Source organism: Ranitomeya imitator, chromosome 8, assembly GCF_032444005.1.
Source record: "Ranitomeya imitator isolate aRanImi1 chromosome 8, aRanImi1.pri, whole genome shotgun sequence".
NCBI classification, from domain to species: domain Eukaryota; kingdom Metazoa; phylum Chordata; class Amphibia; order Anura; family Dendrobatidae; genus Ranitomeya; species Ranitomeya imitator.
The window spans coordinates 92185374-92203565 of NC_091289.1; the positions used below are offsets into that span (position 1 = coordinate 92185374).

General features: G+C 43.6%; 1 protein-coding gene across 3 annotated transcripts in view; it reads right to left on the minus strand.

Moving 5' to 3' along the window:
* Nucleotides 1-18192, minus strand: part of UCHL5 (ubiquitin C-terminal hydrolase L5) — a 421169-nt gene that overhangs the window by 24073 nt on the left and 378904 nt on the right. For 2 of the 3 annotated variants that reach the window (XM_069737165.1, XM_069737163.1), the window contains 2 exons: nucleotides 11128-11238; nucleotides 4060-4158 (listed from right to left, as the gene is read on the minus strand). In XM_069737165.1, the coding sequence (XP_069593266.1) occupies nucleotides 4060-4158; nucleotides 11128-11238 (210 nt within the window). The remainder of the gene's footprint in view (nucleotides 1-4059; nucleotides 4159-11127; nucleotides 11239-18192) is intronic. The other variant, XM_069737164.1, reaches the window with a different exon arrangement.

Genomic DNA, 18192 nt, shown 5'->3' on the forward strand with positions numbered 1-18192 from the left:
AATGATCTACCATCTCCTCTTCCACAGATGTCTATCAGAATGTATTTTAACTGCAAATCAAGACACCTGGTCTATGCCCTGATATGTCCATGCCCCAAGGTGTACGTTGGACAGACAACTCAAGAATTGAGGAAACGAATTCAACAGCATTTTTCTAAAATCACGACAGCTTGAAATGACAGCATCAAGGGAAAGACTTTGACTTTGGTTGCCGCACATTATCTGGAGGCACATGGCGCTCAATGGAAAGGAACCAAGATCATGGGACTGGAAGGGATTCGGACAAACATCAGAGGTGGAGACATGTCTTTGGAGCTCCTGAGGCGGGAATCCAAATGGATCTATGAACTAAACAGTGTCAGACCACTAGGTCTGAATGAGGACTTGCTCTTTACGGGCTTTTATAAACAGTTGTAAATGTCTCTGCCATATGCATGTTCTCCTCTGTTTACCCCCCCTTTTTTCATTTATTTTTTTCATCTACTTTTCATCGCCGTTGCCTATATGTATATGGACATCACCCTGGTATTGTGATTCTGTGAGTCCTCTATTTCCATGTGGTACAGGATGACAATTGGTCCCGTTAAGCCAGTTAATAGTTATTTTAACTACTCGGCTTAGTAGTTATGCCTCTTGATATGTGGTTTTGTCAAAGACCTAGTGCATGATAGTTAAAATGGGCATCCTAAGGATCTTGATACAGGAATATGCACATATTGTCTTTCTCGTTATACATTTTTGAGTCTGCTGTTACAGGCTCATTAAGAGTCCACCTTGGCACTATACTCATTAGGAGTCCACCTTGGCACTATGCACTTTATTGTATACTATTTCCATAAAGGTGGTTTTTTTTTCTCTTTTGTTCCAGGTCACCGTATTATTGCCCCAAAGGGGCCTGTGTTAGTAGTTAGTCTCTAACCTACAGTATTGGTTACTATTGTGACTACTAGTAGTGTGCTAACCCTGGCGAGAGGACATACAGCCCCAATGGTTAATATCCCATTTTCCCGAGGTGTTCTAGCCTTTGATTAAAAGAAAAAAGCTTTTGGTATTTCTATATGTAGGTGGGCAGTGTTTTATACATCTTTTTCGCCAGTTATTTGGGGGAGCAAAATATCTTCCCATACATACGGGAGTCCTATGTTATCACAATAAAAATTGGCAGTTTACCATCATTAATTTTGCCAGTACTCCTTGTTCATTATGTTGGCTTTTTTTTTAGCAGACATTGTGTTCGGCTAACTCCTGCTGGGCGCCTAAATTATGACTGGTGTTACCAACTAAATCGGGCCTAATGTTTGGCTGGACTTATATGTGATATTCATTCGCAGCTTTAGGACTTCACCGTTGTAAATGCGTATGTGGGTTTGCATCTTTGTCAGGGTTTATCAACTTTCTTGTAGATGGAAATGTCTTTTGCGCCAGCACATATTTCGGACATTTCTATCTTTATTACCAACGCATTGCTCCGATGTAATAGTGCATTCTCTCTGTCATGTCCTAGTTAGGCGATATTCGGCCTTTCATCTCCTTATGGGGGGGTTAATTGTATTCTTGCGTCCCTCTCTCAGATTTGGCGCCGCCCCCTTCCCCATCTACACCTTCCCCATTGTCTATGTTTATAGTACCATCATTACAGCCCAGTGTACAGGCACTGGTTACGCCTGCGCATTACCGTCCAAATAAGGAATCATTATGTTCCGACGTTCTATTCTAATACGCAGGCGCTGCTTCAGCTGTATACATGGGGTTACTATGGTTTCACGGTACAGGGCAGGCATCTGAGATGCGTGCGCAGCAAAGCTCCTTTGTATTCACACAGCGCCAGTGTCCTGGTCTATCGCAAGACAGGCACTGATCGCGCCTGTGTCATACCATCAAATAGAGGAAACAGTGCGCATTGACACTCCACCTTAATATGCAGGCACTGCCTCAATACTTTACTGGTCTACGCTGAGTTACCATGGCACCCTGTATGGGGCGGGCATAGCTCACACTTGCGCAGTTCTATTGGCAACCAGGAAGTGCTTCATTGAACTCCACACGCGACGGTCTGCACACAGCTGCAACCAGGAAAGATATCATGAAACTTGTATTTAAGGTAAAGTTCACACAGCGGTAGGCACCCCTGACGAAGCCTCCTGAGTGGGACGAGACGCGACGGGTCTCCGCTTCGCCTCTTTTGACTAAGTCACCCACGCTTGGCCCATGGTATCGTATCTGCAGGGCTATATATGGGGCTCCTTGTAATTTTACTTGCATTCAGCTTTATGTGGTGATGCAAGTTAGGATCATTGCTTTTGTGCAGTGCCGGATAGGGACATGTCTTTACTAAGGGGCAGTTTTCACGGCTGCATCAGTGACTGTATTAACTGTATTATGTGATACTCTGGTAAGATTGCCCTTTACTCTGTCATTTGTTACACATATTATGGGCTTGCTTTATTGAACTGTGTGTGCATTTATGGTGATGTCCATATAGGTATTGCCCCAGTAGGTATTGACCTATGGTCTATGGCGCCGGTGTTTGCCCTATTTCGGGCTGTATTCATAAGGGACAAGAATGTTGCCTTTTTTAATTGTTTTTAAGTGTGTGTTCACTTTATTACTTGTTTCATGTGTACTGTAGTGTACTAATAAAAATTGTGTATATTTTTGCCGAATCCATGATGTGGTGATCCCCATTTGTATGACCTTCACTTTTTCTCTTGTGTCTTCTGGTTACGCATATGCTGTAGGTCAGGGTGACCCCACTTTGCAGACTGTGGTGCCCCCTCAACATATACGTTCAAACGTTTACAGGTACCACTGCCAGAGCCGGCCGCGCAGCGTACCAGGAACCTCTCCATGCCCCATGGGGAACAGGAAAGACACTGGTTAATAGGAGGTGGGAGGGGTTTTTTAACCTCTTGTGCTTCCTGTCCCCCATTAGGGTATGGAGACAACCTCATGGGCTGTCGTGGAAGGCAACTAGAGAAATGGCGGACGCGACGCACAAAAAATCGTTACATGGAATGGTTTTTTGTGCCGACGGTCCGCCAAAACATGACGCATCCGTCGCACGACGGATGCAATCCGTCGCTAATACAAATGTATGGGAAAAAAACGCATCCTGCAAGCACATTTTTTTTTACAATTATTCATTTAAATAATTAAAAATAAGGTATGGGGACCCCTCTATTCTTAATAACCAGCCTTGCTGAAGCTGGCAGCTGAAAGCTGCAGCCACCAGCTTTGAGTTTTTCCTGGCTGGTTATCAAAAATACAGGGGAACCTATGCAGGTTTTTTTTTCAATTATTTATTTCCAGCGCAGGAGTGGCTGACGAATACTCCCATCCTCACTTATTAGCGGCCGCAGGTGTCAGCTGATTGGAGCTGTAGTCCCATCAGCTGACACCAGTGACGGGAGGTAAACTTTATACCTCCGATCACAGCTGAGCGCTCACGCTGTCTTTTGACAGCGTGAAATCCGTGACTCTCTGAAAGGCAGGAATAATTTCACTGCCGATCAGAAGCGCTACACCGGAGTTTCCCACGCTTTCACACAGGGATGCTCATTGCTCACCTAACATTTTCAGTTTGCATAGGTTAACCCCAGAAAACCAAACGCATGAAGAGAACTGGGTGTGCCACAAGCTAAGAGGGGAGGTCTCAATTGGGTAGATGGACTGATTTGGGCAGAAAGTGGATAGAGAAGCTTCCAGTGTTTGGAAACAACTGCAAGCTGCAGAAGATAAATGAGGAAAAAAATATAACCAACTCCAAAAAGGCCTAACAAAATAAAACACATATGAAGCAATACACACAAAGAATAAAAAAAAACAACTATATATTACAAAAGTGTACATAGTCTTTATGTACACTTCTAACCATCCTACTATTATCACTAATGATTTAACAGACCATACAGAAAAATACATGCTTAACCTCCCCAATTAAATAAAGTTAAAAATAGATGTTGACACACATGACCTTCAAAAATACCAAAAGATAATTTGACATACATTGGGCCCAATATACCGTATGAACATATATTCAATGGAAATAAAAGTATTTACCTTTTCTACTAATGGTATTAACTGCTGATGTTCTGCTAATGTTTTCAACAATTCCATGATGAATGGAAGGTAGTTGTGCTTCCTTCTGATATTCTCCGTCTGGTTAAAGATGACATACATTTAATATGATTATCTATAGTTTATAAAGACTAGCATGGATATTTTTATATAAAATTAAACTTTACTCATGCTTTCACAAACTATAAAACAAAGTCTAGTCAATTCAAATTGATTTCTTACACTTCTTACTAAACAGCAGGTCTCAAAATATTTTTCAAGACTTCCATTTTTATTGTTGCAAGGTTTTTTTTAACTGGTTTCCTTCACAGTACATGTTCCATCTACAATTACAATTAATACAAAATGACAAAAATATTACAGTACCTCCTTCATGTTATTATTGAGTAAAGGAATGATGACCATTGAACCCCTCCCCTTGCATGTCACAGCATCTATGTATTTTCTTTCCCTCTTCTTTGACTCCATTTGCTTGGCCCCATTTGCCTTGTTTTATATATTCTCGGGCGCCCTGTCTGCAGAGGTGCCCGCCCCTTGCTCTGTTCGCGCACCTGTGTGTGCGCGCTGAGCTCCGGGCGGCCATCTTGGGACAGGAGGCCCGGACTTCATGCCCTTCACTGCGCAGGCGCTTTGTCGGATCTGGGCGGCGTGTCCTCTCTGTATGGTGTCCGCCTGGATGGCATTGCGCGGGCGCCGCTTTTGGCGCCTGCGCACTTGCGTCTGGGCGGATGCCTCGGAGTGGGGGCCCTGGCTCGGCTCTCGCACTGCGCAGGTGCCGGCGTTATCTACACTTCCGGTATTTTCCTGCATTTGCCGCACCCCTGATGCCCTGGTCTCCAGCTGCACCCATGGTGTACATCATTAATAAGGTATTTAAGATACGCACTTGTGACACTGATGTTACTGCCCCTGAAGAAGCCAGTTCTCTGGCGACACGCGTTGGGCTTCTTTGCCCGGTGCCACCCCCGTGTATTGCCATCCTTCATTAATCCTGACTTACCATGCAGGAACGCTACCTAGGAGGCCTGGTCTATGCATGTCAGGTAGTATAGGAGGGGTCTTCTGTTTGGCTATTCTTAGCTACAGAGTCCTTACATGTTGGGCTTCACCATATCCCTTTATCTCCTGTACCAGCATTTGTCCTGGTAGTCTGTGTGTGTGGGGTGACATTGTGGCTTGACCTTATTACAGGTCGTGTTTTCATGCTTGCTTTATGCTGCTATTTTTAGTGTGTTTTTAAATTTTTCTGTAGTGTACACAAGTGTTGTTTAATAAAATTTGTTATACTTTTCTATATACTTTGTGGTGATCCCTTTATCATACATGCTACCCCTTTTTTCTTTTGTTTTTGGTTCTACTGTTTTGTAGCATGCTTTAGGTGATCCCCTACGGTGGTGCCGACCTCTTTCTTGTAGTGTTAGCATCTATGTGGTTAGAAGCAAGAGGTGACCAGTCACCCCATATAGTTTGTAAGCTTGTGAGTAGGGCCCTCACTCCTCTTGCAACTGTTGAACTAGGTGTGTTTTATTGTCTGTAGATATTCCTGCTTAATTGTAAAGTGCTACATAATATGTAGGCGCTATATAAATAAATTATTGGATTGCAACGGCAGTCAAGTGTAAAAATGGCTGTCACTCCCCAAATACGCATGCCTAGCTAGCACAGCCAAAGGCTGGTTGTCAGATTTACTGCAACAGATCTACCAAATGTTTGAAGAAAAAAAATGCCTTTTCACTTAGAAAGCAAAAAAATAAATAAATTAAACTGATATAACCTCATCCCAATCAAAACGTAAAATAAAATAATCTCATTAAGTAATCCTATATATACTCCAAATGTCATCATAATAATAATACCAAAACTGCTGTTTTTTCCCCTTTATCCCACCTATGATAAACAATGCAATAAAAAGTAGTCAATCAGTTGTATGGTTGTATGTAATACAATTCATCACTAAAAGAAAAAAAAAAAAAGTCTGAATGCAGTGCCACAAGTTATTAAAAAAAAGAAAAAAGGCCCCAATTCATGAAGACCAGAGTAAATGACACTGGTCTTGAGGGGGAATGTTGGAGTCAGACGCTCCTGATACATCAAGAGATGCATGCCTCTTAATGAATCCAGAGCATCTGAGAAGTAGTGTGTACCGAGTCACAAGACTTATTCCAGTCAAGTCATGAATTAGATTGGCTGCAGTGGTGTCACCATCCAGTTTCACCCCTCATCAGCTTATTTTGACAGAGCTGGGCAAAAATGCCAAAGTATCACTAATATTTTGGCAAATCATCGTTGTGCAAGTCATCGTTGCGCGACATCATCGAAGTTCCTTCACTCACTGCATTCCTTAGGAACGGAGGGAGACGCTAGCAGCGCTGTGAGCCAGGAGCCGTCCGAGGGTGAGTATATCCATGTTTTTTATTTTTATTCTTTATATGAATATGGATCCCAGGGCCTGAAGGAGAGTCTCCTCTCCTCCAGACCCTGGGAACCACACGCCGACATGCAGGATCGTTCCCTGCACACGCCGTACCCGGTGTATAAGACGACCCCCGACTTTTGGGATAATTTTTAGGGGTCAAAAAGTCGTCTTATACGCCGGAAAATACGGTAATTATAGAAAGGTTGAACTCCAGAAGAAAGCTACAGGTGCTTCTCACAAAATTAGAAGATCATCAAAAAGTTAATTTATTTCATTTCTTCAATACAAAAAGTGAAACTCTATATTATATAGAGTTATTACAAACGGAGTGAGCTATTTCAAGTGTTTATTTCTGTTAAAGCTAATGATTATGGCTTACAGCCAATGAAAACCCAAAATACATTATCTCAGTATATTAGAATACTTTATAACACCAGTTTGAAAAATTATTTTAAAATCCGAAATGTTGGCCCAATGAAATGCATGTTCAGTAAATGCACTCAATACTTGGTTGAGGCTCCTTTTGTATAAATTACTGCATCAATGTGGCGTGGGGTGGCATGGAGGCAATCAGCCTGTGGCACTGCTGAGGTGTTATGGAAGGTCAGGTTACTCTGATAGTAGCCTTCAGCTCGTCTATATTGTTGGGTCTGGTGTCTCATCTTCCTCTTGACAATACCCCATAGATTACCGTATTTTTCGTACTATAAGACGCACTTTTCCCCTCAATTTTTTGTTTTGGGGGGAAAATTAGGGTGCGTCTTATAGTTGGCATATACTTACCAGTAGGGTGGCGGCAGCAGGAGTTGGGCGCTGCAGGGCAATGATCACACTTGCTTCCCAGGCTGGTACGGCAGTATTCGGTGGTGCTCAGAGATGTGGGGGCTCCTCTGACATTTTGTGAAATCCTGGAGCTCCCGCACTTCCATTGCTGTGATGGGTGGCCTCCGGGAAAATGGCAGCTGGAAGCGGTGCAGATTTAGATTTCAGGAAATGAGATCTCAGTGCAGAGATCTCAATCTGCGCATGTGCAGCCCCGGCGGCCATTTTCCTGGAGGCCACCACATCTCAGCAGTGGATGTGCAGGGGGCTCCAGGCTTCCACAAAACGTCGGCGGAGCCCCCGTACCACTGAGCACCGACGAGGCTGCCACACCAGCCTGGGATGGGATTTCCCAGATGCCACCGCTTCACAGCAATGGATGTGTGGAGGATCCGGGCTTTCAGAAAATGTCGGCGGAGCACCCGCACCATAAGCACTGCAGAACCTGCCGCACCAGTCTGGGATGGTAGTCATCTCATCGCTGGACCACCAAACACCCCCTGTGACCATGCTCCACCAGCGCTGCCGATTTCCCCGGTAAGCTGAATTCGGACTGAAAGACGGACCCCCATTTAACGCATTAATTTTTTCCTCTATTTTCCTTCTGAAATTTTGGGGTGTGTTTTATGGTCTTAAAATTTGGAGTGTGTCTTATGGTCCAGTGCATCTTATAGTCCGAAAAATATGGTAACTTTTTGATATTCTAATTTTGTAAGAAGTACGTGCATATCATTTATACCACATGGTGAATGCATAAAACAAATAATCTAAATAATTTCTGGGCTTATATACACTGCTCAAAAAAATAAAGGGAACACTAAATCCCACATCCTAGATATCACTGAATTAAATATTCCAGTTGTAAATCTTTATTCATTATATAGTGGAATATGTTGAGAACAATAAAACCTAAAAATGATCAACGTAAATCACAACTAATATCCCATGGCGGTCTGGAGTTATTAAGGTTGAAGGAAGACTAAGTCCATCTAGTTCAACCCATAGTCTAACCTCACATGCCCTAACATGTTGATCCAGAGGAAGGAAAAAAAAACCCATGTGGCAAAGAGTAAGCTCCACATTGGGGAAAAAATTCCTTCCCGACTCCACATACGGCAATCAAACTAGTTCCCTGGATCAACGCCCTATCAAGGAATCTAGTGTATATAACCTGTAACATTATAGTTTTCAAGAAAGGCATCCAGTTCCCTCTTAAATTTTTGTAATGAATCACTCATTACAAAATCATACGGCAGAGAGTTCCATAGTCTCACTGCTCTTACAGTAAAGAATACGCGTCTGTTATGCTTAAACCTTCTTTACTCCAAACGTAAAGGATGCCCCATTGTTGGAATGATGCTCAAAATCAAAGTGGAGAATGAAGTCACAGGCTGATCCAACTTCAGTGGAAATGCCTAAAGACAAGGAAATGATGCTCAGTAGTGTGTGTGGCCTCCAAGTTCCTGTATGATCTCCATACAATGCCTCGGCATGCTCCCGATGAGGCGGCGGATGGTCTCCTGAGGGATCTCCTCCCAGACCTGGAATAAAGCATCCGCCAACTCCTGGACAGTCTATGGTGCAACGTGACGATGGTGCGAGACATGATGTCCCACGTGGTCCCATGATGGACCACGGTGAGTCATTGGACGTGGTATATCTCGATTTTTCCAAAGCGTTTGATACCGTGCCGCACAAGAGGTTGGTACACAAAATGAGAATGCTTGGTCTGGGGGAAAATGTGTGTAAATGGGTTAGTAACTGGCTTAGTGATAGAAAGCAGAGGGTGGTTATAAATGGTATAGTCTCTAACTGGGTCGCTGTGACCAGTGGGGTACCGCAGGGGTCAGTATTGGGACCTGTTCTCTTCAACATATTCATTAATGATCTGGTAGAAGGTTTACACAGTAAAATATCGATATTTGCAGATGATACAAAACTATGTAAAGCAGTTAATACAAGAGAAGATAGTATTCTGCTACAGATGGATCTGGATAAGTTGGAAACTTGGGCTGAAAGGTGGCAGATGAGGTTTAACAATGATAAATGTAAGGTTATACACATGGGAAGAGGGAATCAATATCACCATTACACACTGAACGGGAAACCACTGGGTAAATCTGACAGGGAGAAGGACTTGGGGATCCTAGTTAATGATAAACTTACCTGGAGCAGCCAGTGCCAGGCAGCAGCTGCCAAGGCAAACAGGATCATGGGGTGCATTAAAAGAGGTCTGGATACACATGATGAGAGCATTATACTGCCTCTGTACAAATCCCTAGTTAGACCGCACATGGAGTACTGTGTCCAGTTTTGGGCACCGGTGCTCAGGAAGGATATAATGGAACTAGAGAGAGTACAAAGGAGGGCAACAAAATTAATAAAGGGGATGGGAGAACTACAATACCCAGATAGATTAGCGAAATTAGGATTATTTAGTCTAGAAAAAAGACGACTGAGGGGCGATCTAATAACCATGTATAAGTATATAAGGGGACAATACAAATATCTCGCTGAGGATCTGTTTATACCAAGGAAGGTGACGGGCACAAGGGAGCATTCTTTGCGTCTGGAGGAGAGAAGGTTTTTCCACCAACATAGAAGAGGATTCTTTACTGTTAGGGCAGTGAGAATCTGGAATTGCTTGCCTGAGGAGGTGGTGATGGCGAACTCAGTCGAGGGGTTCAAGAGAGGCCTGGATGTCTTCCTGGAGCAGAACAATATTGTATCATACAATTATTAGGTTCTGTAGAAGGACGTAGATCTGGGTATTTATTATGATGGAATATAGGCTGAACTGGATGGACAAATGTCTTTTTTCGGCCTTACTAACTATGTTACTATGTTACTATGTCCCAGATGTGTTCAATCGTATTCAGGTCTGGAAATGCAGGCAGCAGATCACTCTCTACGGCATCTCCAGACTGTCACATCTGTCACATGTGCTCAGTGTGAACCTGCTTTCATCTGTGAAGAGCATAGGGCACCAGTGGCGAATTTACCAATCCTGGTGTTCTGTGGCAAATGCCAAGCGTCCTGCACGGTGTTGGGCTGTGAGCACAACCCCCATCTGTGGACATTGGGCACTCAGACCATCCTCATGGAGTTGGTTTCTAACCATTTGTGCAGGCATGCACATTTGTGGCCTGCTGGAGGTCTTTTTGCAGGGCTCTGGCAGTGCTCCTCCTTCCACAGAGGTTGAGGTCTTGCTGCTGGGCTGTTGCCCTTCTACGGCCTCCTCCACGCCTCCTCGTGTACTGGCCTGCCTCCTGGTAGCGCCTCCAGCCTCTGGACACTACGCTGACAGACACAACAAACCTTGCCACAGCTCCCATTGATGTGCCATCCTGGATGAGCTGCCCTACCTTATTCACTGTGGGTGGTAGAGTCCGTCTCATGCTACCACGAGGGTGAAAGCACAACCAACATTCAAAACAGACCAAAACATCAGCCAGAAAGCATTGGTACTGAGATGTAATCTGTGGTCTCCACCTGCAGAACCACTCCTATATTGAGTGTGTCTTGATAATTGCCAATAATTTCCATCTGTTGTCTATTCCATTTGCACAACAGCATGTGCAATTGATTGTCAAACAGTGTTGCTTCCTTAGTGGACAGTTTGATTTCACAGAAGTTTGTTTTACTTGGAGTTAAATTCTGTTGTTTAGGTGTTCCCTTTATTTTTTTGAGCACTGTATATATCTGTATATGTTATATCTCTTGAGTTTGAAATGCATAAACATGCAATGAAAAACTAATGTTCAACAATGGATATCCACTCAGATAGCACCAGAACACTAATATAGAGTAACCTTGTATCTTTTTGTCTTCTGTACTTCTTCCTCTAGCAGGAGTTGATTTTTAGCAATTTCAGACTGTACAGAGTTTATGAGACTGCTGTGATCAGTTTCCATGGGTTCAACCTGTCAATTAAAGAAAAAAAAGGAAAGTAACAAAGCCAATATAAAGTAGAAAAACAATAACAGTGGCAAATATTGAAAAAACTGTGGAATATCACCAAGGTATAGGACCATAGGTCATGGACATAAAGATAGGAAGATCATATAAAGGATTTGTGCACAAAGAGACCATATGAGAAAAGTATATAAAAAATACGGTATGTACGTTTGATTTAAGCATTTGATCAACAATCAATAATAAAGGGTTAAAAAAGGCAAGTAATCCCATATACATGATAGTATTTTTGGCAGACACACTAGAAATAAAAGGTGTGCAAACCTAAAGAAGTAATGCACACTCTCCCAGGGGGTAAAAAAAAAGGTAGACTACATATGTCTGTTTAAAGTAGTTAGAAACACGTGTGCACAACCGTATGAGGTGCACGGGTAGGTTCCCAAACCGTAATCAGCAAATAATACAAAACCCGGCACTCAACTTTGTGGTGTGAAGAAATGAAAGATTTATTATCCCAAATCAGAAAAAGTTTCGGTCTCACAGCTGGACCTTCATCAGTAACGCTTACTGGGACAATGTATAGATTCAAGTGGCTATATGGCCTGCCCGGAGGTTGCTACCAATATAGTATTGGATATCCAGAGAGAAAAGTTACAGCCTATATAGGTGCTGTCATCGCGGCGCCGCGATGACAGCACCTATATAGGCTGTAACTTTTCTCTCTGGATATCCAATACTATAATGGTAGCAACCTTCGGGCAGGCCATATAGCCACTTGAATCTATACATTGTCCCAGTAAGCGTTACTGATGAAGGTCCAGCTGTGGGACCGAAACGTTTTCTGATTTGGGATAATAAATCTTTCATTTCTTCACACCACAAAGTTGAGTGCCGGGTTTTGTATTATTTGCTGTTTAAACAAAGTAGACATCATAGTATTAAATAAAGCGCAAATGCAGTAAAGAGTTAATAAATTCCTTATATGTCTGGGAGAACCAGATAAATGCTGGCTATATAACCATAATTAGATCTGAGGTAAAGTGCATGTGCAATAGAAATAGGTAAAGATGGAAATAATAGTATGCATTTACAAGCGTTTCGGTGCTTGCCTTCTTCCGGGGAGCGTGTGTTAGGCGAATACTTACATAAATACGTCAAATTCGTCATGCCTCATGACGAAGACATGGCGAAATGCGCGTGGGTTGATAGGCCGGGATCCCCTTACTTATTTACATTGTGTTAGCCTAACACATGCACTTTATAAGGGTACTAGATGGTGGCCCGATTCTAACGCATCGGGTATTCTAGAATATGTATGTAGTTTATTTATGAAGATTTCAGAATAATGCAATGAATACACAGGATTTGGCCGGCCGGGCGCGAACAATTAGCGAAGCGTGGTTCAAATTCCGCCTCAATTTCGCATCCCAATCACGGATGACAGGGCTAGCTGCAGGTTTTTGAGGGCCCCGGGCGAAAGAGTCTCAGCCCACGCAGCATATAACACAGCCCACATAGTGTATAGCACAGCCCACGTAGTATATAACACAGCCAATTAGTATATAGCACAGCTAATTAGTATATTGCACAGCCACGCAGTATATAGCACAGCCCACGTAGTGTAGAGCACAGCGACGTAGTATATAACACAGCCCACGCAGTATGTAACACAGCCCACATAGTATATAACAGCCCACGTATTATATAGCAATGTGGGCACCATATCCCTGTTAAAAAAAATAATAAAAATAAAAAATAGTTAGATACTCACCTTCCTGCAGCCCCCGGATCCAGCTCAGACCTTTAGCAATGCTCCTCGCGACGCACCGTTCCCAGTAATGCCTTGCAGCAATAACCCGTGATCATGATCTCGCGAGACCGCCACATCATCTCCGGTCATTGCCGCAATGCATTCTTGTGACCGGAGCGTCGCGAGGAGCGGGAAAGGCTGGTGCGGATGGCGGAAGGTGAGAATATAATGATTTTTTTAATTTTATTATTATTTTTAACATATGTTTTTACTATTGATGGTGCATAGGCAGCATCAATATTCAAAAGTTGGTCACACTTATAGGGTCAATAGCAGCGTTAACGGACTGTGTTACACCGCGTTATAACGCAGTCTGTTTAACAGAATGCTAAAACACTACCTGCACGCTGACTGGAGGGGAGAAGGGGGGGCCAATTCACGGCCGGACTGTGCCTGTCGCTGATTGGTCGCGCCCACCGGCCGCGACGCGGGATTTCCGTTAGACAGACGGAAGTACCCCTTAATCAAAGAGAGAGAGAGAGAGAGAGATGTTTTCACGGTAAGTAAACGCTGCGGGTCTGACGCTGCGTACAGCCGCAGCGTCCACATGTTACAGCATAGTGGAGGGGATTTCATGAAATACCATCTCCACTATGTGTTCGGAGATGCAGCGTAAATTTCCCATTGACTATCATTAAATGAGGTAAAACCGCATCTAATTATTAGTCACATGTGTAATAACTGCGTAAACGCAGATTAGTACGCATGAGAACTAATTTAAATAATCTCTTACCTTGTGACCGCCGTCCACTGCAGTTCTCGCAATGACCGAGCTCACCGCGAGAACTTCCGTGCACGTGACCGCCAGGGTCACCTTAGGTCACTAGGCTGGTTCTCATGATCAGCTGATTGTGAGAAATGCAGTGTAGGTGACTGCCGAAGAGGGAGAGTTATCTCCGGTGGTCATCTATAAGCTCTGCTACATCTGGATGTCAGGCATCCAGATGGAGCAGAGCTGGACTCGTCGTCGGACACTCGTTATTAAAGGACTACGTCAGAACAGGGAGTATTTGTGTTAGTTTATTATTTTATTTTGCAGGCGATTGAGGGATTCGGGGAATTAGCAGAACAATAAAGATGGGAAAACAGTGTGGTGTTTTATTTCATTAAAAGACTTTATTCTGATATTTACCATGTAACAACTATAGGATTAGTAATGGATAGGTGTCTTATTGACGCCTCTCCATTACTAACCGGGCTTGATGTCACCTTACAATACAAAGGTGACATTAACCCCCAAACTATTACCCCATTTGCCACCGCTACAGGGCAAGTGGGAAGAGCCTGGCTAAGTGCCGGAATTGCCACATCTTAGAGATGCGCCATTTCTGGGATGGATGTGAGATAGTGTTTAAAGTTGGGGGGGGGGGGGGCAATATCCATGGCCCTTCGAAGGCTATTAATATCAGCCCACAGCTGTCTGCCAAACTTTTGCTGGTTATTAACCAAACGTTTAAGGATGACGGAAATGGGGGCGCTAGTGGGGCGAACACTGATTTGCAGGAGATTATGGCCCGGTTCAAAGAACTCCTACGGAAGAAAACGAGAGTGTGGTGGAATCAGGCCTTTTTAGAAAAGTATCTGGAGGAGGGATTGATCACCCGTAGCCTGAGGATACAGGTGTTTCCCTCATTTCCAGTTGGTGATGAGGGTATCAAAACCAGATGGGAGGAATAACAAAACACCTGTTCTAAGGGCCACATGGAATTACTAAAAGAAATGGATTCCAAAACGTTAAATGAAATAGAGACCAAAATAGAATATTTACAACTTACCCTTAGGAAAGATATTACCGTTAATTCTCAAAAGAAATTTAATGACGATATGGATGTGGAATTGCAGAAATGGGTAAATGAAATCTAAACCACTAAATCCAAGAAATTTAAGAGAGATGTCAATGATAGACTGACTGGTAATATGTATAAGTGGTACGGGACTAAGGACAGATCCTGTCCACAATACAGATCGTTCTCTCACTCCCGCTCAAGATCTACCTTAAACAGATCTTACACAGCTCATGAGAAATCTAATTTACATCAAAATCATACTTCCGGTGAAGCAAGTACTTCTGCTCCTGCAACCAGGGGCGTGGTTACACGACAGACTGCCAAAGAAAAGCGCTCTTCTGTTGGGAGACCTGGATCTGGACCCCAGGGTGGGTCCACAGGTATATAATCTATCATCTCGTGTTTTTTCAGATATTCAGTTGGATGTGCTTGGGAGGGACCTGACCTTCTCCCCCACTAATTCTTTTGACTATTTTTTAGCATTAAAAGATCGGCATCTCTTCTCCCGGAAGCTCGTTCTGAGGAAACTTCATCAAAAAGAGACATCGACACAAGAAGCACTAACCAAGATTGAAAGGGAGGCATTACAGAATCTCCAGGACCTCCTTGATGAACAATCAACAGCTCATCAAGGTAGGTTCCCTTCATCTCTCATGCCCAGATAAACGAGGTTTTCCCCCTTGTCGCTACCCATAATTTCTTTGTGTTTAAAGATATGTTCTATCTACAGAAGCGTGGCATCTCTTCCTAGGACACTGGGAGAGATTCCTTTTTAGCGACGGGGCGCGGAGACCGCTGACCATGTGCTGTGCTGGCTGAGATATATCGATGATATTTTTTTCATGTGGAGTGGGACAGCACGGCAGCTCGAGGAATTCATGTTTAAACTTAACCTGATATTATAGGAATTAGAGTTGACTTATCAATACCATCCTACTAGGGTGGACTTTTTGGACGTCACTCTGGAGCTCGACGACAGTTGATGCGTCCAGACTGAAGTCTATAGAAAGCCCACCTCCGTGAATGCTCTAATTCGCGCTGATTCAGCCCACAATCCTTCTACTATTAGAGCTGTCCCGGTCGGACAGTTCCTAAGAATGAGGCAGATCTGCTCATCGGATCAAAAGTTTTACACCCAGGCGGCTGACTTACAATCCCGGTTTGAATCACGTGGATACAGCCACAGGAGCATCAAACGTGGGTTTGATAGGGCTAGGAGGGTCCAACGCAGTAACCTATTATATGGAACAAATACTCGTACTAAAAAGGGTAATAATGATACTGTTAGATTAGTACCTAGAACCACGAGTGGCAGAACATTAGGGCAATCCTGAATATACATTGGCCCATACTGAAAACGGAGCCCGCCCTGGGTGATTTTCCAGCTATGACTTCCAGGAGAGCACCCAATTGTTGTGAATTCTGCTCTTGGGCTCCCTCCGGTGGTTATGAGTGGTAGTGCTGCTGTCTTTGGATCGCAGCATTCATCAGGTGTGTCCACTTTTTGCAATTAGGACTGGGCTACTTAGTCTTGCTTGATTCTTTAGTCAGTGCCAGTTGTCCATTGTTTTTGGAGGATTCATATCCCTGCCTGGTCTCCCCTGTTTTGCTGTTCTTTTCATCAAAGATAAGTTCTGGTTTTGTTTTTGCAGTCCACATGCTGTGGGCCTTATTGTTCAATGCATTTCCATGTTTTGTCTTGTCCAGCTTTGTTTGTGTAAGGATTTTTTCAGCCAAGCTGGTATCTCTGGAGATGCAGATATACCCTCCATGTCTTTAGTCAGATGTGGAGATTTTGTATTTTCTGTGGTGGATATTTTCTAGTGTTTTAATACTGACCGCATAGTACTCTGTTCTATCCTTTCTTTTTTAGCTAGAATGGCCTCCTTTGCTAAATCCTGATTTCAGTCTGCGTATGTCATTTCCCTCTCCTCTCACAGTCAATATTTGTGGGGGGCCGTCTATCCTTTGGGGATTTTCTCTGAGGCAAGATAGTTTTCCCGTTTCTAGCTCTAGGGGTATTTAGTCCTCCGGCTGTGTCGAGGTGTCTAGGGAGTGTTAGGTACATCCCACGGCTACTTCTATTTGCGGTGTTAGGTTCAGGGTCTGCGGTCAGTACAGGTACCACCTTCTCCAGAGTACGTCTCATGCTGCTCCTAGGCCACCAGATCATAACACCCAATATTGGGAACCTTTTGGTGAGGAGTCACTACATACCTCCGATTAGGAATGTATTTAACACTCGGGGTCCTCTCCTAGGTGGTTTCCAGTGCGGCCACTGTCTGGCATGTGCAAATGTCCAGCGTAGTTCTATATTTGAGTCATCTGACGGCCTCAACCCCTTAATGACCGATACGCCTTTTAACGGCGGCAGTTAGGGGAACTTAAACCACAGCACCGTTAATTAACGGCGCTGTGGAAAAAGTGAATAGCGCCCCTCTCCCCCCGAGTCGGATTTTCTCTGGGGTATCGGTTGCCGGGGGTAGCCGAGACCCCAGAGAACATGATTCGGGGCTATACTTTTCATCACCGATCCCTTAAATATTCCTGCATTGGTAGTGACACTCTGTTTGGTTGTGTTTATTTTTGTTAATAAAATGTATACTATGGCTTAATATACTCTCTGATCCTCTGCTGCTTTTATTATGCGGATTGGGATTCCTTGTGTTTATACTGCTTTTTGAGTTTAGATCTTCTACTTTTTCTACCCAATTTGGGAAACCTCCTTGCCTAACAAATGTAATGCTGCATTTTTTGCATGCTCTCATTGCTTTCCATAGGTAAAAAAATGCTGCAAAAATGTTGGAAGAATAGACATGCTGCAGATTTTAAAAAAAGCTACAGATATTCATTCAGATATTCAAAGGATGCTACAAGTAAAGTACGATTTTTTCTTTAAATGCAACTATTTCTGCTGACTTGCCCTGCAGCGGAGGTTGGCACACAATTGGTGCCCCCGCTCTTCGGCGGCTCACCCTACTGGTCATAAATGAAATGGGGAGCAGAAATAAGTCATAATATCAAAATCAGTAGCAACTGAGATACCATATGCTTCAGCGGGTCCAATTCTCCCATCAATATTATAAAGCCACTGGTGCCATAATTGGTGAAGGGTCAACAGTAGTGTTGAGCATTCCGATACCGCAAGTATCGGGTATCGGAATTCCGATACCGAATTCCGATACGTCCCGCGTATCGGATACCGGAATCGGAAGTTCCCAGAATTCAAACTGAACGCAGCAGCCAATGAGGAATGAATGGAAGTGTGGGCACATCCTGTTTAGCATGGTGGGCATGTAAGTACTGGCAAGGCTGTGATTGGCTGCTGAAATGATGTCACTCTGCACTATAAAAAACGCTGCCGC